Source organism: Vespa mandarinia, chromosome 11, assembly GCF_050613455.1.
Source record: "Vespa mandarinia isolate Hongniang chromosome 11, ASM5061345v1, whole genome shotgun sequence".
Classification (NCBI taxonomy): domain Eukaryota; kingdom Metazoa; phylum Arthropoda; class Insecta; order Hymenoptera; family Vespidae; genus Vespa; species Vespa mandarinia.
This window is the reverse complement of record NC_140820.1, coordinates 7,583,465-7,607,038: the sequence shown is the minus strand read 5'-3', so window position 1 is coordinate 7,607,038 and position 23,574 is coordinate 7,583,465. Positions and strand designations below refer to the sequence as shown.

General features: G+C 29.8%; 4 protein-coding genes across 9 annotated transcripts in view; 2 read left to right on the top strand and 2 right to left on the bottom strand.

The window, feature by feature from the left end:
* The first annotated feature begins 414 nt into the window (after positions 1 to 414).
* bug (thioredoxin domain-containing protein bug) lies at positions 415 to 1,825 on the top strand. Its single transcript, XM_035883277.2, has 4 exons — positions 415 to 725; positions 821 to 1,017; positions 1,095 to 1,321; positions 1,390 to 1,825. The coding sequence occupies exons 1-4, from the start codon at positions 680 to 682 to the stop codon at positions 1,742 to 1,744; spliced, it is 825 nt and encodes a 274-aa protein (XP_035739170.1). The 5' UTR covers positions 415 to 679; the 3' UTR covers positions 1,745 to 1,825.
* Positions 1,826 to 2,298: 473 nt separating this feature from the next.
* Positions 2,299 to 6,751, top strand: LOC118449090 (uncharacterized). 4 transcript variants are annotated; one of them, XM_035883289.2, is made up of 8 exons: positions 2,299 to 2,500; positions 2,823 to 2,963; positions 3,102 to 3,204; positions 3,275 to 3,609; positions 3,916 to 4,284; positions 4,403 to 4,757; positions 4,833 to 5,131; positions 5,246 to 6,751. In XM_035883289.2, exons 2-8 carry the CDS (start codon positions 2,838 to 2,840, stop codon positions 5,792 to 5,794), a joined length of 2,136 nt encoding a protein of 711 aa, XP_035739182.2. In that variant the 5' UTR covers positions 2,299 to 2,500; positions 2,823 to 2,837; the 3' UTR covers positions 5,795 to 6,751. The 4 variants fall into 4 exon arrangements, with proteins under 4 accessions (XP_035739182.2, XP_035739181.2, XP_035739180.2 ...); XM_035883288.2 differs by having other exon boundaries at positions 2,763 to 2,963; XM_035883287.2 differs by having other exon boundaries at positions 2,299 to 2,963; positions 3,275 to 3,594; positions 5,246 to 6,750.
* A 535-nt stretch (positions 6,752 to 7,286) lies between these two features.
* On the bottom strand, positions 7,287 to 10,840 carry LOC118449091 (ESF1 homolog). The gene is made up of 8 exons (XM_035883290.2): positions 10,575 to 10,840; positions 9,700 to 10,343; positions 9,429 to 9,607; positions 8,967 to 9,071; positions 8,694 to 8,894; positions 8,400 to 8,622; positions 7,553 to 8,319; positions 7,287 to 7,482 (listed from the first exon to the last, which is right to left on the bottom strand). Exons 2-8 carry the CDS (start codon positions 10,328 to 10,330, stop codon positions 7,363 to 7,365), a joined length of 2,226 nt encoding a protein of 741 aa, XP_035739183.2. The 5' UTR covers positions 10,331 to 10,343; positions 10,575 to 10,840; the 3' UTR covers positions 7,287 to 7,362.
* A 1,671-nt stretch (positions 10,841 to 12,511) lies between these two features.
* Positions 12,512 to 23,574, bottom strand: part of LOC118449084 (uncharacterized) — an 87,621-nt gene continuing 76,558 nt past the window's right edge. For all 3 annotated transcript variants that reach the window (XM_085660158.1, XM_035883268.2, XM_035883269.2), the window contains one exon: positions 12,512 to 15,479. In XM_085660158.1, the coding sequence (XP_085516284.1) occupies positions 15,286 to 15,479 (194 nt within the window). In that variant the 3' untranslated portion in view covers positions 12,512 to 15,285. The remainder of the gene's footprint in view (positions 15,480 to 23,574) is intronic.

The following is a 23,574-nucleotide window of genomic DNA, read 5'->3' as shown; positions in this document are numbered from 1 at the left end:
ACATAACAAATATGGCATTATGATTGATTCGCATTACATTTTAGCTTGATAAAAATTTAATAACATTATTAATTACATGCTTTATTTATTATATGAATTAATAGAGTTATTTAAATTTTGGAAAGTATTATAGACTAATGATAATCAAATTTTTACAATTTACCGCGTAGTATTAAGCCAATCAGTATGTACCATTTATTAGTCATTAAAAATGTTGATAAATATACAATTTTCGTACCATATTTTATTATTAAAACAACAAGTTTTTCAAATTGCATGATAATGTAATTACTTTCAGTAAAAAATATTTTTGTTTTTCCAAAATTTTTTTGTGCATGAGGGCGCTACTGAAATTATATACAGTTTAATCTCAAATGGCTATAAGCATATAATATCGTTGGCGTATCTATTATTGATATTAGTAATGTTTGGCTTGAAGAATCGATCCTCTGTAGATTATGAAAGTCGATGATTAATAAACGATAAGTGAAAATGAAAATAATGCAAATATATTTGGATGAATTGAAATTCGTAAACTATATTTCAAATACAATAATACGTTAATCTTGTAGTAATTCATGTGTGTAACTAATTTTTTGATTAAACTATTTGTTTGCATTCTATATATTTGTTCTAGTAAATAGATGTTCAATTTGTGGTATTAGGTTATATATATAAAATGTATATTTTTGAAAGAAGATTAAGTTTATTTATGCTAGTACTAGGTGAGAATTTTTAGTATTCCAGTTTAATATGAATTAATACAAAGAAAAGGATGATTTATAAATTTACAATTTTAATAATTATTAATATTATTTAGCTTCAATAATAAGTGTATTTGGACAGACAGACGAATGTGCTGTACAAATAAAAGCTGAGGATAATGTCTCTGATAATGATATAAATGCTATTCAAGAAGTTTTAGAACCAACGACAAATGTGTCATTAGAAAATAGTTCTATACTTAGTACAGCAAAAGTAAATTGTTTAACTGATAAGACTTATGGATCAGTGGAAGTAAGACAGTATTATGAATTACTTATCAATAGCGGTAAATTTTAACCCTGTATAATTTTATTTAATATTGCTTATAGTTAGTCAATGCAACAAGATTTATGGAATTGCTGATCTTAGAACCTGGACCATCGAATCGAACTAGAAATGACAAGGATGGTAGACAACAACCAGGAACATGCGTGCTAATTTTGTTTTATGCAAGATGGTGTGTTTTCAGTAGTCAAGCAGCACCACATTTCAATGCATTGCCAAGATCATTTCCTCACATAAAATGTATAGCTATAGATGCAATAAAACATCAAAGGTATGTAATTAATGAACCGCAATTTTAAATATACAATATCTACTAAATTATTTTTTTTTTATTTGTAGCTTTAATGCACAATATGGAATAGTAGGAGTACCAACATTGATGCTAGTACATAATGGAAAACCCATAGCTAAATTTAATGGCACTGTTTACACATTGAAGTTATTTGCAAAATTTATTACACATCTTACTATGTTTCAAACAAGTGGTTCTTTATTTGTTACATTTGCAGATTTCAGTGGTCCAGTACCTAGCACACCTTCCAATGAAACTGATTATTGTTTAGTACTATCATGGGTTTTCATTGCTGCATGTGCTTTATATTTCACATCAAAAAGCAGATGGTGGCAACAGTTCATTGAATTAGTTCAAAATACATGGAGAGAAAGTAATGCACAGCACGAGCATGTAGATTAGATTTTTTTGTAGATAAAATAAATATGTTCATTCAACTAAAGAAGATTAACTAAGAATAATAGTATTGTGATATTTGATATTGATAAGTAAAAATATATATCTTCTTTAAAAACGAATAATATACCGATTATTTTACTTTTACTACAGTATATACTAATTATTTAATTTTTTTTATTCCATGGTCATGACTATAGAAGTAGGAAGTATTTCGTGTAAATTTATATAATTTAATATCTTTTTTGCATATACGTAATAGTTACTATTTGTACAAATTTACTATCGTATATCAAAACTTGGATTACTGATAATTTTATTGCGCATTTTTTATCAATTGAGTATCTAAATAATGATAAAAATTATTTATAAAACCATAGAATGTTAGGAAATGTTAAATATTACGACAATTAAGATTGATAAAATTCATATACTATGATTTTGATATCGAAAAAATTTACATCATGTTTTCATTTGTACTTTTAATATCAGAAGAAGCTACATTATGTTTTTGTTTTGATGAACATGAACTTGACTTCGATAGTTACGCATCGGACTCGCGTTGTGCTTGTAATGGCCGACTTCGCGATTCACTTATCATTTCCCTAACTTCATGATTGTTGTGTACGGCATTTGTTTGCGCTGAAGTTCGTCTCTAATGGGTTTGTTATTACCGTTGATGCCGGTTGAAAGTGGTGATTCTTTTTGAAAACAGAATAACTACAAATAAGTGGACTTTTTACAAGAAAGCTGACATATCAGGTCAGATAAAATGACTTTGTTCCGTGCTTTTATAAATTTAGATCGTGTACATTTTTTATCGTTCGACGTCAGGTTAGCTCCTCTATAAAAAATTGTGTGCAAATCTAATTTAAATTTAGACTAGATTAAGAGACATTATTTGAATACAATTAATAGATAAAAGATTAGATAATTTGTTATAAAAAAGAGTTATAAAAAAAAGATGGGATCATTGAATCTAATTTGCCCGATGTGCTGTGGTGAAACATTTAACGATCCACAGTCATTGAAGTACCACTTGCTCAGCATGACGGACAATTTGTATTGTCCTGGATGTTCGCAGCGTTCAGATTCGGTAATGGCGTTGATACAGCACTTGGATCGATGTGGGCAAGACTCAGAACAGGAAATGCATCAAGATACTGAAGAAAACTTGGAACAAGAAACTTCAAAAGGAACTGTCACAGCTTCAGAAGTTTTAATGGTATATTATGTTTTAAACTTATGATACAAAAATGTATAGTCTTATGCCAATATTATTTTATATTTATCATTTATGAAATTTGTTCATTTGTTATTGTATATATTTTAAATACATCATGTATGTGTTGCTTTATTTCAGGATACAAATATTGAACAGATTAATCAAACTTTTCTAGCAACTGTAAATAATAATGGTATTATGATAGTAGGAGAATCTGAAACTATTCAAGTTGATGAAAACGGTGTGTAACAATTTTCTTTCATGTACATTTATTTTCTTCTATTGAATATTATTTCTGACACAAACACCAGGAGACATTAAAGTAATAGAAAAGATGGATACAGACAAATCACAAGTAGATCATAATTCACTGGACTTCAAGATGACTGAAAAATTAAACAGTATTGTTAATGAAACAGAAGAAAAATCTTCAACTTCAAATTCATTAGTGACTCCATCAACATCTGGCACAGAAGATAAATCGACAGATAAAAATATAATTACCATTTTATCCAGTGGTTCTGAACTTTTGGATGGAGATACTAGTGCCTTGATAAATATGGACCATATAAATGATGTTGGTGAACTTGATGAAACTGGATTACTTCGCGTTAAACAGGAAATCTGTGAGGTAAAAGTAGAGGAGGTACAACATGCTATTGTCTTTTATATCTTCGCACGTGCATGCATATGATTGGAGTCTCCATATACTTTATAATACCTATTTTTATTCCTTCAATCTATTTGTTTAAAATATTTTTTTTAAACATTGATAATGGCATTTTCTATCTATTAATTTCAGAGTTTATACATCACAAAAATGGATGTTTCATTAGAAAAGTACCTTTAAAATATCACAAAAATAGTATTTTCAATAATTTAAGTATGAATATTAAAGTATTAAGTTTATATTTTTATTGGTAGCTTTAAAGAATACTATTTTTTGTCACAGCTAGAACCAGAAGCAGTTTATAGTTGTACAAGTTGCGACATGAGCTTCAATTCTGTTTTGGAACATATAAAACAGTTTCATGATGGTCAAGAAGTATTGCTTGAAATGGCAGAACAATTAGATGATTTATCGTCCGTACCCACGACTTCTGTTCTCCCAGATGAATCTGAAAATGATATTAATACACAACCTCAAGCTATGAATACCCTTTGTACCGAAGAATGTGTAGATAGTGAAGGAAGATTATATACTAGAAAAGTAGTTCAAATAGAAAGATTTTGGGATAGAACTTCAATTGCAATACCACCGACACAATCTACGAAGGCACCGATGATCGAGAAATTTTTTTCTAACGTAGAAGGCGTGAAAGTACAGTATTTTTTGAATAATAAACTATACAATATGTAACTATACAATATAATAGGACTATACAATATCATAACTAAATAACATCTGTAACGATTTAACTTATATTTTATATATCAAGGTGAGAGAGAAAAGAATAGCTCCCACATCGGTCAGAATGTATAGATGTAATCAGTGTCTACAGCAATTCACAAAATTAGCAATTTTTCGAGAGCATGCGTGTCTTCGTGGTAATAATCGCTGTGATAGTTGTGATCAAACTTTTGCAACATCAAAAGCATTACAACTTCATTCAAAAATACATGAAGGTGAACCTGATTCTAATCAACGAGTGTTTGTATGCACTACATGTGGTACTGAGTTTTGTTCGCACAAAAGCTTAAGATTACATTCTCGAATGCATGCGCCAGTGAGAGCACGACACGTTGATGCACCAGAAGGAACTCTCGATGCAACATTTACATGTCCTGAGTGTGGTAATCTTATCTTTTGTGTAAATATTAAATAACAAATTGTATTCTTTCATTAAGTATGCTGTTAACCATTTACAGGTAAAACATTATCAGAATCATATAAAGAAGCACACATGTCACTGCATACAGGTGATTCCGTAACTTGTACAGTTTGTAATAGAAAGTTCGACTCTGCTGATAGTTTGGCGATGCACGCTGCAGTGCACACTGAATTGAGTCAATCACACTCTCCGACTCCTCCTATAGGTGAAGTGAATGAATCCATTGAAAATCAAAAACCCTATCAGTGCCAACACTGTGGTCGAAGATTTACTAGACCACACGAGAAAGTAAAACATGAGCGTATTCATACTGGAGAGAAGCCCCATGTCTGTGAGGTATGTGTTATATCTCCTTTTTTCTCTTTATATTTTGTTTTTTCTTTCGTTAATTTGAATGTAATATTAGCGTAAAAAATGTTTATAAAGAAACAATTATTTTTCTCTTATTAGGTCTGTGGTAAAACCTTTCGTGTTTCATACTGCTTGACATTACATATGAGGACGCATACAGGAGTAAGACCATACGGATGTCAACATTGTGGCAAAAGGTTTAAAGCTTCCTCGGTGTATAATCATCATTTACTTACGCACGGAGAAGAACGTGCTTATACGTGTCCCTACTGTCCAAAAACTTTTAAAACTCGAGTTCAATTAGCTGGTCATAAGAATAGCCATACGAAGCCATTCCGTTGTACTGAATGCTCCAGACCTTTTGCATCTCTATATGCAGCAAGAGCACACATTCAAACACATAAAAAAGATAATAATTTAAAATTTAGTTGTTATATCTGTGGCGCGTCTTATGGTAGAGCATTCGCTTTAAAAGATCACTTGAAACAGCACGGTCAAGATACATTGATTCCACCTGAACCTGCACGAGAGGAAGAAGTACGCGAAGGTGATAATTTTTTGTTTACAGAAGAGGATATGGAAGATAAATTAATTATACCATCTTCTATAACTGTCGCACAATCTTCTGGAGCAGAAGATACAGATTAAAATTGTGATATCTAGTCGGTAAATTGTTTTAATTTGTAGTTTGCTGTTTCATGTGTGTTTATTCGTTTGGGAACGAAACGATTGGATTCCGTCTAATTTCATAGTATTTAAATACTATTAGCATTAATTTCTCTTTAAAATTTTTGTAAAATTTATAATTCTTACAAAAATGTTATAATGTAATATAATTTATAACTCTGATTTGTGATAGTAATGTAATTTTATGGTGTAAACATAATTTTGTTAATGCCATTGCATTGAACTTTTACATCAGTTTGTAAGCAAATAACAAAAGAAAATTATTTTCAAAAGTTATCGTATTTAGTTTACATCAATTAAGGGCCTTGAAGAATGTATTTTTTACTAAATTAAATTCATAAATTTGTATATGCTGATCGAGTTAAATGGAAATTTTAAATTAGATAAATGAATGATTATCATATTAAATTGTTATTTAGATAATCTATTTAACTATATTGAAAGTAAAAAAAATATGTTAGTCAGACTGCTTCTAATTTTATATATAGAATCCAATGTTGTCATCCTTTCTTCCTTAGACAATTTTATTTTTGTTGAATGATTTTTTCAATCTTCCTCATCGTTTGTTTCTTTGAGTGAGAGAAAAATATATATATTTAGACAATAATATACTAAAATTTTCTATCTTCTTTGTAGATAAAAATATATCAAGTAATATTTACTGTATTTGCATTATATATTTTCGAACTCTAAAATTCTTAGCTATGGCCTTGTAATAGATCAGTGATATATGTAACTATTCTTTAAAAAATATCTAATTTTAGAGTTGAAGCGGAACTGAGTACAAGAAAAATTTATTATTGTTATTTTATAAAATACAATAATCCTATCTACAGTACTGGTAATTTCCTATACCTACAAAATATTGTTAACAATTGCTAAAAGGATTACTTATTTCGAAAATAACTTTGAGAAGCAGTGCATTGCAAAAAGAATAAAAGAATAAAAGAATAAAAGAATAATTCTAATCATTGAGTTCTTAATTTTACATGAAATGTTCATTATTTAAATTGTTAAATGCCTGATTTGCTATTATTTCTAGAGATACAATTAAATGAAAAATAATATAAAAATAATAAGTCATTTGTTTTTATAACAAGAGACATAAATCTGAGATTGACTGATTAAGATATAATCTAAATGAGTACAAATCAAATTTTGCTAATTATTTTAGGACAAGAATATTTATTTAATATGTTGGAAAGAATGAAAAAGAATTATTAAATGTGTACAAAAAAATAATAAAAAATAAGGAATTAAATGCCGTTGTAAATAATTGTGTTGAATAATGTCTTTGAAAATAGATCCATATTCATGTGGAATATATAATAGAAAGTTGCTTATAAAGTTTATACTTTAATAAAATATATTAAAAATCATACATTTTTCATGATAAAATTCTCATTATACCAATAAATTTAGTAAAATTTAAACGGTAATAGGTATATGTTCATTATTTGAAAGAATTGAATGAAATAATTTTTAATATGCTTTTTTTATTTTTAAGTAAAATTTTACCATAGAAGTTATCATTTTATTGGTTGAGATATAGTTTTGGTATTTCTTTTTACAGATTTAACTAATGCTTGTAATTCTACATCCAACTTTTTACTAATTTTGGATAGTTTTTTTCCGTTATCTTCCGTTTCCTAAAATTAAAAAATATTATATATAAATGTGAAAAAATTTATTTAAGATACAGTAGTATCTAATACTAACATTTACTGGAGTATCTTCGGTTCTTCTCTTTAATTTTTCTTGAATTAATGCTTCAGTGCCTTTAGTTTTTCTGTAATGAGGATCTGCAGGATCGATATTGAAATAATGCGATGTATAAAGTGCAGCAAATCTGGTGTCCTTTACATTCACTTCAAAATCATCCTTCTCAATCTCTTGTAGATTTTGTTTTTTCTTCAATCTTTTACGTTTAGATTTTGATAAATCTGCATTAGCTTCAATTTTTTTCATATTAAAATGTTTCTTATTTTCTCTCTCAGTTTCATCCATTAAAAGTAATTCTAATTCATCTGCACGTTTCGTTTCTCCATTTGTTATAAAAGAACCCACGTCGCTATTTTCTTCAGCTATTTTTTGTTTTTTATAACGTAATTGGTCATTTCTCAGTTTATTATCTTTAGAAGAATCAAAGTCAGAATCTTCCGAATTCAATATATCATCGTCGCGTAATTCCTTAAATTTCTTTAATTCTTCCTTCCTTGCTTTTTGTTTGGCCTTTCGCTTTACTAAATATTCTTCGAATGGAGTCAGATCTTTCTTATTTAATTTTTCTTTGACCAACTTTTCTGTTTTATTTTTTGTTCCTATGCCCCATGTGAATTCTAATTCAACATCTTTCTTTTTCTTTACTTCTTCGTCTTTGTCTAATTGTTTCAACAAGGTCTTATATTTTTCAATGGGATCATTAGGTTTATTTGGATCATCTTGATTTTCTGTTTTATGTGCATTATTTTGTCCACTTTCCTTATCTAAAATACGGACATATTATATATTATCATGATGTAAAGATATTTATAATTTATATATTACTGTCATGTATGACAAATACCTGTATCATCATCACTAGTTGCATTTGCTAAATAGGCTTGTAAATCATTTTCATTTAATTCATTAATTTTTCCAGAATTAAGCTTATTTGCTATTTCTTCTCTTTCTAGATTTGTTTCATCCCAAGTTAATTCTACCTTCACTTGTTGCAATGCAGTAGTTGTAAATTGACGTGGTTGATATTTTGAAAGTTCTGGTAAATCAGTACATACTTCTCGAGGTTCCTAAAGTAAAATATTTTTTTATAATACACGAAGTAAAGTTTATAATAAATAAAGATAAAGAATTTTTATACTTGATCGAATGTCATATCATTTGGTATAAATCTTAAATCTAATTTTGTTGCTGTGGATTCATATTCAATACCATCACATTCAGTATAAATTTTGTTTGCAGTTTCTACAGAATCACATTCCAACACTGCATAATAATACTTTAATCGATTTAATTGGTATCTTCTTAATTTCTCCATATGATAATCTGAGCCCTCTTCATTCTATAACAGTTAAGGAGAAACGAGTTTTATTTTTATGGAATGTTTATATGTGCTATAAATTATTGAACTTACATCACTTTTACTATGAACTTCTTCTGTTTTATTATTAACCAGTTCTACTGGTCCTTTTATTTCTTCTTCTTTCATACGTTGTAGACCAAACTCTGATGGGTAAATCTGTAATATTGACAGTTTGTAACAATTGTTAACACTCGATTTACTGATCAGTCAAAAAATTGATTTCAGCCGTTTTTCTAAGAATTTCTATTTAGAATTTCGCCGCATGTTTTCTCAAAGCATTATAATATTTTCTATTATATAGATGATCTATATTAATTATCCATTAAAAAACGTTGTTTTCCTCTTCTATTAATTCTAAGATACATGTAAGGTATATCTTAATATATTGGAACAATGTTATTTTTATGTTATTTATTATACTTATTAATAATATAATTGTTAATGTTAATCCGATGTAGTAGTTCTAGTGTTAATACTTCAATAATATGCATGCTTAAAAATAATTAATATTACCGTAATACAATGGATAAGACCACCACTGGGTAAAAATGAATTAAATAGGACCATTAGATCTATAGCACGTATTCTATCCCAATCCATATTACATATAGCTAATCGATGAGTACTTTGTTCTGTCCTTTCTGCATCTTTATCTAATTCACCCCAACCATGTTCTATATCTTCACTTTCATCTAAATGTTAAGTGAATATGTTTTTAGTTATTTATGCAAAAGTTGTGTTATAATCAAGCTGCAATAGCAAGATCATGTGTATAATACATTACCATTGTACTCAGAACTTTCTTCATCAGAAGAACTATCAGTTAATAAAACTCCTTCACCCCTGGCATAATTAACAGAAAGATCTTGTAATCTCTCTTTTATTTGATCTGTTAGTTTAATATTTTCATCTTTATTTTTTACATGTAATTGTTTCTCATTTTCTTTTAAATCTGAATCTAAATCAATTATATCTAATGAGCTATCAGTATTTATATCTATACTTGTTTCTCCCTTTGGTTTTATACGAAGAAAGTTATCCTGATCAGAAATACATTCATCTGAATCATTCTCTTTCTTTTGAATCACATTACCAATGATTTCATTTTTTACTTCTTTATTGTTATGCTTCAATATTTTTTTCTTTCTAGCTTTTTTTGTTTTGGAATTAGTCTCAGGTATAGATTCATCTTCACTACTAGTTAGTTCATAATACTTCCTAAGATTTTCCATAGAAGTTTGATTAATAGGTTTTCCACGTTTATCAATTGTATATTTTATTGCAAATTTTTTATCTTTAAACATACTTTGAAATCTTTTATCTATTTTAATTTTACGCTCAATTTTTGGAATCCGTCTAAATTTGGGATCCCTTGTAATATGTGCAAAGCGTTTATCAGTAATTGTGTCATCCATAATGACGGCTTCACTGTAAACGTATGAAATAAAATAAGAATAAAATATTTTATTAATATATTATAATATGGTTAATACATTATAAATTTAATAGTTCAAATTATCACTTATTTACTTTAGAATATAAATAAAAATCAGCTAAAGTTTTATAATTTAATGAACGAGATATCATGTAATATACAATTTTATATTTTTTAAGATTATTATAATTAGAAAATGATTTTATAATATAAAATATAGTTACCAAATATCATACGATATATGAAAAATTATTGTTTCCTTTCAGGTTATGTTTAAAAGAAGAGCTTTATCTTTAGCAACAACGTTGTTTCGTTAAATCAATTTTAAAAAGATAAATGTATTTAAACGTAGCAAAAATTTATTAATGTAAAATTTTAAAAATACGTGTATGTACTTTTCCACGTGTATTGATAGGTATGCTTGAATGTTTTGTTAAACAAGGTAATAGAAACGTAATGGCGTTTATGTTCTCCTGTTGATAAAGACGATCGTTACAATATCGATCGAAAACATGTAAACTAACCGAACCATTCTGAATATTAATTTCAAATTTCCTACTAGATGGAAGTACTCGTTGAATTTAGTCGTCGAAACAAAATTTAAAAATTTGTAATTTCTGCAAAATTATGAAAATGTGAAGTAATTTAAAGACATGTGCAAATTATTAATACTGCATAATTTGTTAATGAATAAAATCATCTTGATTGTACTTTCTATTGTACTTTTAAATGTATAATATCATCGAAGCAAATTATATCTAAAATAAACTTGCCTGTTTCCTATCTTGTAATAAAGACTAGTCATTTTTATTATTTTTCTGAAAATAATGCAGTCTAAAATGAAAGAAAAATATGAATATATTCGATCGAATAGGAATTGTATATTACGTATACATATAAATACATATTATATATATAATATATATATCATCATATATTTAAATTACACGACACACAAATTACAGCATCTTATAAACATTATGGACAAACCGTAGGAAATCAAATAGGAAATGTGCACGAATGTTCGATCCCACTCTTCTCTCTCTCTCTCTCTTTCTTCCGTTTATGTTCTTTTTTCTTTTCACATAACATGAGGTATATCTCGTATATTAAAATTAAAATAGATCGGTACGGCGAACGAGTCCGAATGTGAAATTCGTTTGCCTGATGAGAGAAGTACATAATAAAAGATGGTCTAGAAGTTGATACCATATTGGATGAGGTAAAATAGGCTTAAGTTATCCATGTTTTGTTCGATAACGATTCTTTATAATAACGAGCGGTTAACGAGAAATGCGATAAAAAAAGATAGATATTATAAATACATAGATTGCGAAAATTTCAATTGTTTTTCCTTATTTTTCTAACGTTCCATCGCAAATACGCATAGTGTAATATAAAGCGCGTATATGTTCAATTATTTTTGATTACTTTTTAATTAGTTTATACGAGATATGTAATGCGAAACACTACGCGCTGTATATTATACACATACGATGCAACTGATGCGATAACAACGATCGACATATTTTCGAATAAATGAATAAAAAATCAATAAGATTTGCCGAAAAATCTAATAGATCAGACTTAGTGCGATTTATTTCATTATCTCTTCTAATTATTTTCTAGGATGCAATTTCGAACAATTTTATAATAACCAACAGACATACGTGGAATAGTTAATTTTTAATATTTGTTTAACATTTACCAGAGAGCGACACCGTATCGTATTAAAGAAAGCTGATAGTTATTATACAGATATTAGAATGTAGAATTAATTTCATGGAACAGTTTGTTTATTATCATGCTTGAAATAAATTGTCGGATTTGATTTAAAAAAAGGATTACAAAGGATCGATTACGAAAAATGTTGAAATTCGATATAAATTTTACCTCGTTGTTTTTAACGTGAAAATTTGTGTTCTCTTTATGAATGAATTCTTCGAGGCCCTTTCGTCTTATCACAAATGCACGTTTCTCGCTGCTCGCTATTAGACGAAGTTTGCGATATCGCGTTCTAAAATAGAAGAAACTCTATAGAAATAGATTAATAAAGAAGAGGAATAGGGCTTGGCGGAGGGTTCAAAGTACACGGAGTAGTATCCTCGTTGTAATACGAGGCGACGCTATACAAATAATATTACACTAACTACAGTGGGTATTAAGTATTTGCAATGTTTTCTTCTTGTTGTCTTCTTGCTTCTTTTTATACACGTATACATACACAAGTGCGTAGATTTAATTTTAATTTTAATAGAGATACGAATCACGAAACTATATATACCGATACGTTCCGGAACGTGTGTGTGGATGTGTGTATTCGTGTGTGTTGTATTTGTGTGTATAGGGTAGTTCTCTCCATTTATTATTCGTACTCGATGCATCCTTAAAAGACGTCTTAAATCTCTAATAATCGTTAAAACCTCTTAAACGAATTTGTACATGAGGCATCACGGGATATCAGACGTTTCGCATCGACATACACGACTTTTTTTCTTTTAGTTTTTCCAACGTGCCTGGGCCTTTCCGATTTTAATAGTTACAAGGACATACACGATGTTCGTTCTAAGTTCACGACATTTTTCTAATTGCTTAATTGTTTTTGAATTTGGTTGACCATTCCTTTTTTTCCTCTTACTAATATTCGTGAAGATAAAACAGTGAAAATAAAATGTTATATAAATTTTTTTTCTTTATTTTTATAACGTTTCGCAAACATAGCACTCGTAGTACATTAGAACGTGAAACGCTTGGAAAATATCTGGACCACAATCCGCGTTGATTATATTCACACGTAATAACGTTGAAATAGTTGTTTACGTCGGGAAATAATCGCGGCGAAAGGAAGCTTTGGCTTCTCTTCTCGAAACCCTTTACACCTTAGGTCACGTTGTCCTAACCTAGTTTACGATCGTAAAACACTTCGATTCGAAAAGTAAGATATCCGAGACGAGATATCTACGGCTAAAGCTTGAACGGAGAGGAACGTACTGCAATATCTGCATCGTCCCTTTCTCTCTCTCTCTTTCTTTCTCTCTCTATTTCTCTCTCTTTTTTCTTCTCTCTCTCTTCTGTGAGAGAGAACACATAACGCTGTGACGAAATATTTCCTCGCAACCACCCACACCATCGGCGTACAATCACGAAGGCATACGTTTCGTCATAACCTCCTTAGCCGGTGAACAAATATCGAGGTAAACCACACGTTGTTGAACTCTCTCGATAGCTTCGTCCCAAGAGTCGAAGAAAATGTTCGCCAAGTTCCGTTAGCCGCCATCTTTCTTCTTTTTCTTCTTCTTCTTTGGAGACAAGTAAATTCAAATTTTTCGAATCATTCGGAAATCTTTCTTTTTTCTTTTTTTTGTTATTTTTTTTGTGGTCCAGCCACAGCGAGCAAAAGCCGAACAAAATATTACGTTCCCGATCTTACGCGATTGTCGATGGAATATATCGATATCTGTTAAAGGATATCATATTTTGGTGAAGCGTTCGTTTTACACGCCATGCTATGTATAACAATGTAATAAATACGATGAGAGAGAGAGAGAGAGAGAGTGAGAGAGAGAGAAACAAAAAGAGAGAGAAAGAGAGAGAGAGAGGAGAGAAAGAGAGTGAGAGAGAGAGAGAAACAGAAAGAGAGAGAAAGAGAGAGAGAGAGAAAAAGAAAGAGAGAGAGAAAAAGAGAGAGATAGAGAGAGAAAGAAAGAGAGGGTAAGAGCATACATACATAGAGTTATATTTATGTACACGCATGCGCGCACGCGTGTGTGTATGTGTATATGTATATACACGTAATGAGAATCTTTTAAATTAATTAAGTGTCGAGAATGAATATTTGTCCGGCCTCTCTTGCAAACGTGGTAATAGTAGTAATAGTAATAGTAATAGTAATAGTAATAGTAGTAGTAGTAGTAGTAGTAGTAGTAGTAGTAGTAGTAGTAGTAGTAGTAGTAGTAGTAGTAGAGTAGTAGTAGTAGTAGTAGTAGTAGTAGTAGTAGTAGTTGTAGTAGTAGTAGTAGTAGTAGTAGTAGTAGTAGTAGTAGTAGTAATAGTAGTAATACATACATACATACAAAACAAAGCGATCGTGCATTCTCGAAATCTTAAACGCGAAATTTTCATAATACCAAGCTTTCGAAAATTGAATTTTTCTTGAAGCAAGGCGACCGATTTTGTTTTTTTCTCTTTTATTTTCCTTTTAATTTCTGTCGATGTCGAATTACCTTTAATTTATCTACGTAAGCGGTGCTATCGAAACGACAAAAAAATCCATTGAGAGTAAAGATCGTGATCATCTTGCAATTGTTTGGAATAAATCGTTTCGTTGAGATACAAAGCGAGTAGGTATATAAGTACTCGAAAGTACTTTTCCTTTCGTGTCTCCTAGAACAACGTTTTTCGATCATTCTTCTGAATGATTCGCAAGAGACTAGACTTACAGATGCAACAACGATAACGATCTGATGCTCTTTGAAATAGAGTAAACATTTTCTTTTCGGTGCGTATTTTCGTTCATTATTAATATGAGAAAAGAAGTTACCTGATTTCAAAAAGCAGGTATACATATATTCATTTTTGTGTATCAGCGTTTATAAATTATTCGTTCTTGTTTTTTTTTTCTTTTTTTTCGAAATAGATAAAATTTATTTTTCTAGTAGTGAATTTATTCGAATATCGGAACGACAAGTATCGTTTGATTTTTCGAAAAGAGAGATCGAAAAGTATCCATTCTAAGGACAAGAAAAAAGATCGAAATGATTCGACGATGGCTCTTTCTTCTTTTCACTCGTTGCTTCTACAATCTACAAAGTAACGTCTCGAATTTTTTTTCTCTATCAACGAGTGAGGAAGCGCCTTCGAAATATTTTCTTTTTTTTCTTTTTCAATTCTCTTCGTTTCGCCGAGGAGTTCGTCTACGTAACCATGGTAGGTAGTTCACTTGGTGTGCTGCTTCGGTAGATGTCGCTTCATGTGCAACGCGAGATGGTCGCTCCTCGCGAACGATCGCTCGCAGACAGCGCATTTGAACGGTTTCGCGCCAGTATGCTTCCGATAATGCCGCGTTAATTCGTCGCTTCTCGCAAATCGCCATTCGCATTCCGGCCACTGACACTGGTACGGTTTTTCTCCTGCAAATATAATTAAAGAAGAATGTCAGATTAATTTTTTTCTTTTTCCTTACTTTTTAAACGAGAAAAACTATTATGGTTTAAATATATATATATATATATATATATATATATATATATATATATAAAAATGTAAACATATAAATATAGCATTATCTATGGTATATATTAGATTTATCGGAAAGTTCTGTTGGTTTAACGCGTCAAATTATTTTTGAATATGAAAGAGTTTTTTTTTATACATAAATCGTATAAAACTTTTCGATAAACATAATAGAATATATGTATGTTAAACGTATGCATTTATACAGGATGAAATGTTTCAAATGACTGGAAATTAATCAAATTGGCTTACAGATAAAAGAATGCCGTTGAAGAAGATATTACTTCTGTAATACTTCAAACAGAAAAAATGCGAATAATTTCTATTGCTGATATTGCCATCATTTTTATTAGTTAGCTTAAAGAAAGGGACATCTATTAGAGAGAACAAAGCGTTTGCTCTTAGCCAGAAGATAGTTGTTCTCTCTCTCTCTTTCTCTTTCTTTGGTGTGTATTGCGCGCGTGCGCGCATACGGCCAAGATGCCGCGGTGACCTTTAACTGTACTCGCATGCTGCAACACGCTCACCTGTATAAGCCTACTCTCGTACAGTGCCGATCCGAGGTAGTTGCAGGATGCAACAGGACGAGAGATAAAGCTACCGCGAACGCGCATGCCTGCATTCCGCTGCGACTCTAACTTTGGCTGATTAACAAAGCCTATCCCTTTTCTATCTTTCCCTTTATCGACACGAAGAAATCGTGACATGTATGTATAACTCTCGTAGAATAGTTTCTCCTTTGTCTCCTTCTACTCTTCTTATATTAAGTCTACGAACAATATTGTCTTTTTAAACAAACTTTTTTTTATTTTAACAATATTTGCTATCAAATAAAGTTGTATTTAAAAGTGATTGAAGAACAATAAAGATTTATTTTTAAAATAAACTTTAAAAAAATGGATAATTTTATTAATATATAGATGTCTACATATATATGTGCGTATATAGCTATACTTTTAAAGATTATTTCAAAAAATATATATACATATTTTTTTAAATAATCTATATATTATCGTATCGTAAATATGTTCTAATCCACGCATGTAAACTACATATATACACGTATTGGCGAGTGGTAAGTTCAACGATGCGGATACGGTTTGCTTACCCGTCCGCATTCCAGTTAACATTTGCCAATTAACTTCGCCAAGGCAGCCGGTCGGGGGCACGACGATTAGGGCGACGTGTATTATACGTACTATATATAGTACAATACAAACATATATATATGTATGTGTGTATATATATATATATATATATATATATATATTGCATGTATATACATACACAGATGCAAGTTAGTTAGTTATACGGTATCGAATTTCGTAAGATTTTCTTCGTCAAGATGTAATCGCGTCTCCATGATACAGCCTAATATTCCCGTTAGATACATTTTGAAATAACAATTTCTCACGCAAAGCTTCGTGAGCAACTAATGATACCGATTTACGAATATCATCGATGTTAAACTACAAAGGTATATGTATATAGTTAGTTCCACGTTAGTATTCCTATATCACGTGAGTTTTTGAGTCCAAATTGACGAATGATCGACAACCTTTTAAATCGAATTCGTTTCCTTTTAATTAATGTCAAAGTTAGATTATGTAACTTCGACGATTAAAAATAAGTAAAACGAAGAATAATACTACCAATATTATGACTACGGAACAAAATTATAAGGATACGTCGTGACCTTTTAAAACTATGTTCAATCTATGTACAAAATTATAAATTCACCTCTCTTGTTGCTCTTAAAAATAAATTCAGCTATTTTTTGGTAATTATCAATGATGATTAATTTGATAAAATGGTAATCCTTCAAATTTCTTAAGAAGGTATTTAAATATTCTTTGGAAATATTTATTACATCTATCGAAAACATCTGTTTGATTATTGGATGAGTTTTCAACTTTCAAAAATGAATCATTTTATCGATGAGGAATTCAGAAGTTTCCATTAAGATGGGAAGTTGTTAATATAAATGGAAAAATAAATTAAATATTAATAAATTATTAATTAAATATTAATAATTGGTATGGAAATGTATTTTTTTTTTATATTACTTAAATAATAGGAAAAACTTTTTCAATAGTCGTAGCATATTATTTTTATTACAAATTTGTTTTATTATCAACTAAATAAATAATATTCCTTTCGCTAATTGAAATAAAAATATTATTTTCTTCTTAAGGTGATCGAGGAACAATCGGGAAACGTCGAAAGTTCGATAAACGTGCGCATACGGAGAGAAAGAATGAAGGAGGAGGTTATGGTTGCAGGGGAGGGGGAGGAAGAAGAGGACAAGAATCTCTCTCTTTCTCTCTCTTTCTCTGTTTCTCTCGATAGCTAAGAAATACACCCACTCATCCCAACTCGTTTCGTCGGCTCGTGCAACGGTCTCTTTCTCTCTTTCTCCCTCTGTCTCTCTTTCTCTCTCTATAGAAAGGATCCTAACCGGTCCATGGTTGGCACACGCATAGACTCCCATACGGTCGGCGTGTTACCACCACGAGCCACGTCCATTCACGGGTAGTACACGTTCGTGAGAATCCGTCAGAATATTTTCTTCCACTCGGCGGACTGTGAGAAGAGATTGGAAGGAGAAAGAAATAGAAATAGCGAGTAAATGTGTTCAACACACTACTCTATTATTATTATTATTATTAGTTGTAGTAGTATTATCATTAAAAATATTATAAAAAATAATTGATTTAATCGATTAAATTGATTAAATTCATTTCTTTTTTATTTCATTTTCTTTCAAAATTAATCGAAATAATAAAAAAATATATATATATTTTATATTTTTTATTAAATCAATAAATAATAGAAAAAAGTAAAAAAACAAGAAAAGAAAAAAGAAGAAAGGAAAAGAAGAAATAAGAGGTCAAGTAGATCAAGATTTTGGTTCGGAGACAGCATCCAACAGAGAATTATTCATTTATTCTTTCTTTTTCCTTTTTTTTTGAGGATGACCACGTGACAGGATCGACGAGTAGCTCGCGCACGAGACTGCGGCGTTTTCTTTGATACCTTAGCGTGGCAAAAAACTACGAGGCTCGTGTCGTGAATGAATCCTGTAGCTATGCGGGGAGAGAGAAAGAGAGAGAGAAAGTAAGAGAGAGAGAATGAGAAGGGGAGGAGGGGAGAATAACTGACAGATTGCCGTTACCGAGAAAAAGGTGTTAAATCATCCGAGCTACGATTGAAATCTTAGGAGCTCCTCTACCGATCGGATTATATTGAGAAACTCGATCGAGTGAATCTCTTTGAACATTGCTTTTTATGATTTTGAATTCTTTATATTTGTTTAAACGAAGGAATAAATTAATAATTAATTGATCTCAAAATAATATAATAAACATATTTTATGTAACATTATAATAACGCAAAATAAACATTATATTTAGTTTTATAATGTTTATTTATTATAAGATTTATTATAGGTATTATTATGTAATGTTTGCACTATATATAATTTATATGATGTATTTTATATAATGTTTATTGTAATTATGTAAATAATATATTATATTATATATACAAAAACTACAATATGTAGGTAATATTAGGTTAATGCAAAAATAATTGAGGTTTACAATAGTGAAATTTAAAGATGTATATAGTTTGTATATCGTTGAATAATCGACATTGAGTTCTGCAATTTCTCGAGTTGTTTTATGTAAGGACTGTTTCAATAATGGCACTTAAATCATTATTGTCAATAACTAAAAGACTCTCCTTATCTTTGAGGCTTTCGTTTCCATCATGAAATTTTTAGAACCAATGTTGAATTGTATATTCATTAATTGTTTTTTAGTCAAAATTATGAGTGATATTTCCAATAGTTTTTCTGCTTTACATCCCCATTTAAACTGATATAATAAAAAAGCACGAATTTTCTTTTTTTGATTAATTTAAGGGCTTACATTCGACAATACTAAACAATAAAAATAATATAAGCAAAAATCCGCAGTGCTGATTTCATTCTTTATAATGGACTATTGCATGACGGTAAAGATAAAAGATACCTAGAAAAACTGGCGCCAAATTTAAAATAATAAAAATTTCCATTATTTTTTCACCAATTTAATACGTAGCTATATATATATATATATATATATATATATATATATATATATATGTATATATATAATAAACATTATATTCAATATAAAATTTTATAACTCACAGTATATGAATTATAAGGTTAAAATTTATTTATTATTATTATAACAAGATAATATAATGGAAAAAAATGATTTATCATTTTTTGAATCGGCGATCGGATGTCTTTGAGATACGATACGATTCGATTATCGCAAAAAGAACAGAAATCGATACACGTAACAAGTATTGTCTGTGGAATTTATCGCGGTTGGACGGGCCATTTTATCTCGCATAGTTTCTCCTCGTTAATTCGATATCGCCCGCAAAGCCGCGAGCAACGATCGAAAGGGAGGAAGAAAAGAAGGAAGGAAAGAAGGAAGAAAAGAAAGAAGGTTCGAGCGTTTGTTCGAAGCATGCGATGATGCTTAATTTGCCTCGGGCCGTCCTCGATAATTTTGGATCACTTTCACCCGGGCCACTATATACTACCATCGATTCGATTCGAATTTACTTTCCGAAGCGATCGATAGAAAATAAAATAGAAAAAAAAAATAAAACAAATAAGAAAGTCGAAAGATGATTGAGACGTTATTATTATTTATTATTTTTTTTATAAATTTGATTACCTTTTTCAATATCATATAATTTCGAAGATATTTGTATTTTAAGTTTTATTGTACTTTTTTTTTCCCCCATGAATAAGTATGGTTCATATTATTGTTATATTTTATATTGGATTGATGCAAAAGTTGGAATTTATTATTTTTAGTAAATAAAATTTTTCTTTAATTTTTGGATGAAAAATGGAACGAACTTTTATACCAATCTAATATATAGATAAACCTATCTATGTAGTTTATATTTTTCAAATCGGAGTGTTTATTGTCTAAAATATTTTCGTAAAGATAAATAGCAATTACTTTGTGCAATAAGTAAAAAAAGGACTGTATAATAATTATGAAATTTCGTACAAATAACTCTCTTTTTTTCATTACGTTTATATAATAATTTTATTGCTCTATAACGTATAGCTTTCATTATAATAAGCTAATATAACTGCGACTTCCTTATCGCGACAAGGAATAACGTTCTTCTCTAATAATAATATTGCAGACCTATTAAGGCCAAAGAAATACGAAATTGAAACGCAGAACAAAAAATTGAAAGATACTAAAATAAAGGATATTAGTAACTATAAATCAGATGAATTTTTTTTAGACTCTGATTCGAACGAAGGGTAATCAATATTATTCTTTCGACGTCGTATAATTATTATTGATAGTGATACCTAATATTGATAATTGTATAGTAGATGAAGAAAATACTATATTAAAAGAAATTTCCTGAGGAAGTTAAGGATCATAATTTATTATTTTATATTTTATATAGTTATTCGATGAAGATAACAGTTATTTCAGAGCTCTGAATTTTGTAATTTTATATAGAATGTTTCACAAATTTGTAAATTTTCATAATTCATATTTAAAGGCTTAATGTTTACTTATTCCACTTTATATATTTGTATATATATAATATATATATATATTATATATATACTTATATACATTATATATATTTATATATATATTATATATATTATATATATATTTATTTAGACAGAAAAAAATAGATTGTAGTGAGTTAAGAGAGCGAAATGTATCATATAACATAAAGGAGAAAAGCGAAGAAGAAGAAAAAGAAGAATTCAGAACTAGGCGCCGTGCAAAGTCTCTTCTTCACTATAAATAGTGTCTCTTCGATTTTTTACAGTACGCTTGTAAACAGAGTTCGCCAGCAGGTCGATAGAGAAAAAGAGATAGAAAGAGTGAGAGAATGGAGATGGGGGAAGAGATGTACGCTAAAGTTGGAAGTGTAGATGAAACAGGAATGTTGCTCGCCTCGCGTACTCACACGTACGTGACTATCATCTTTCTCGACATATACCACCACGCATACGTATATTTCTATTTATGAGTGTATGTACACGTTCAAAGAGTACTTTGAAACACATATTGCTACTCTCATATACGTACAAATAAAACAAAAAGAGAGAGAGAGAAAGAGAGAGAGAGAGAGAGAGAGAGAGAGAGAGATTGTAAAAAAATTTATATTTTATAAGTAAAAGGCAATTATGAGAAAAAAAGAAGAAGAAAGAAGAAAGTACAGTGTTTCATAAAAAATGAAATAGTAGATAAATAATAGAAAAGAGGAATTAGATGTAGAACATCATTTATTTATTATAAGAAAAAAAGCAACAATAAAAAAGAGAATAGCGGTGTAGTCATTCATAAAAAATAGAAAAGTCAAGTGACAATAGAGAAAGAAAGAAGAAATAATGTATTATTTCGTACGTGTGCCGTGTATAAAATTCCGTCTTTATACACGTAGCATGTTATGTACACGTGCGCGCGCGCGTTGTAGTTGAGTAGGAGAGAGAGGAAGGAAGAAAGAAAGAAAGAAAGAGAGAGAGAGAGAGAGAGAAAGAGAGAGAGAGAGAGAGATAGGGAGACTGGGGCGGTGAATGCACGGTTCTTTCGTGAAAAGGCACGTAGAGGATCTCGGCCGTTCATTCAAGAAGAACGCGCCACGTGCCTGAGGCTCTCAAACCGCTAACTACGCCACTGCGTTCCATAATTGAGAAGTGAGATTCTCAAACTGGTTAAGGAGTATATACATATATATATATGTATGTACGTATTTATGTTGTGAGTATGGTTTTTCCTTTTTACATATATATACATATATATGTATATATTATATATATTATATATACATATACATATATATATATATTATATATGTAGTATATATATTATATATATATATATTATATATATACTACATATACACACAGGGTGTCTTAATAATACTGTTACTAATCAATATCTTCATTATTTTCAATGATACAACAAAATGCCGAAGGAACGAATTGTTTGGTTTAAAGGGGTTCACGTTATGATATAAATCAATTTTTTCTTAGTCCATTTGCATCTAAGCGTGAATATATCCATGAGCTGCGATTGTCTTATATCACCGAGCGTGAATATATCCGCGAGCCCGCGATTGCTTTTCATTACCAGTTATCGAATATTCTTCAGATGTCACAGATCATGTCTGATAAAATATAAAATATAAAATTCGTTGTTTGCGATATATCAACTGTTTTAAAAAGTATAATTTTGTTGTCATGTACTACACTTATGACCGACTACGTGCGGTAATACGGACCGACCATCAATTGAACATTGCTGATTTTTGAATATGGCACATTAAGTAGACACATGATGCAAATGGGTTAAAGTCATTTTTTTCGAGATTTAAAGGTCATTGAAGTTTTTTTAAATGGAATTACATATTTTGGTTGCCGAAATATGCTAAACAAGATGATAATGAATTCAATGACTTATAATACTATGATCTTTATGTGACCTTGAATAAAAAAAAATCACGAAAATTAAAGAATTCATGCAAATAATGAAATAATTACGATAGAAAGATTAATGAAGGAAAATTTATTTTAACAAGTGCTCAAAATGATATCCATCAATTGATGGATTGAAATTTCAATACATTTCTTTAAACGATTAATGAACTGGCTCTAATTATATCTTTTTAACCGATGCTAGCAATTCTTTCATGGTTTCCGATGTAGTAGGAATGTTGTCTTTTATGAACTATTGATTTAATCGCATTCTAGAGAAAAAAATCTAAACCTGTAACATCTGGTAAACATTCAATCCATCAAATATTTATTTCTCGATCAATCCAGTATAGCGGACAATTTAGTCTTATACTTGACGGATTATTGATGCATTGTGAGCTAGACATTCGTCACGATAAAACCATATTCGATATCGTTGAGGCGCGGAAATGTTTTCT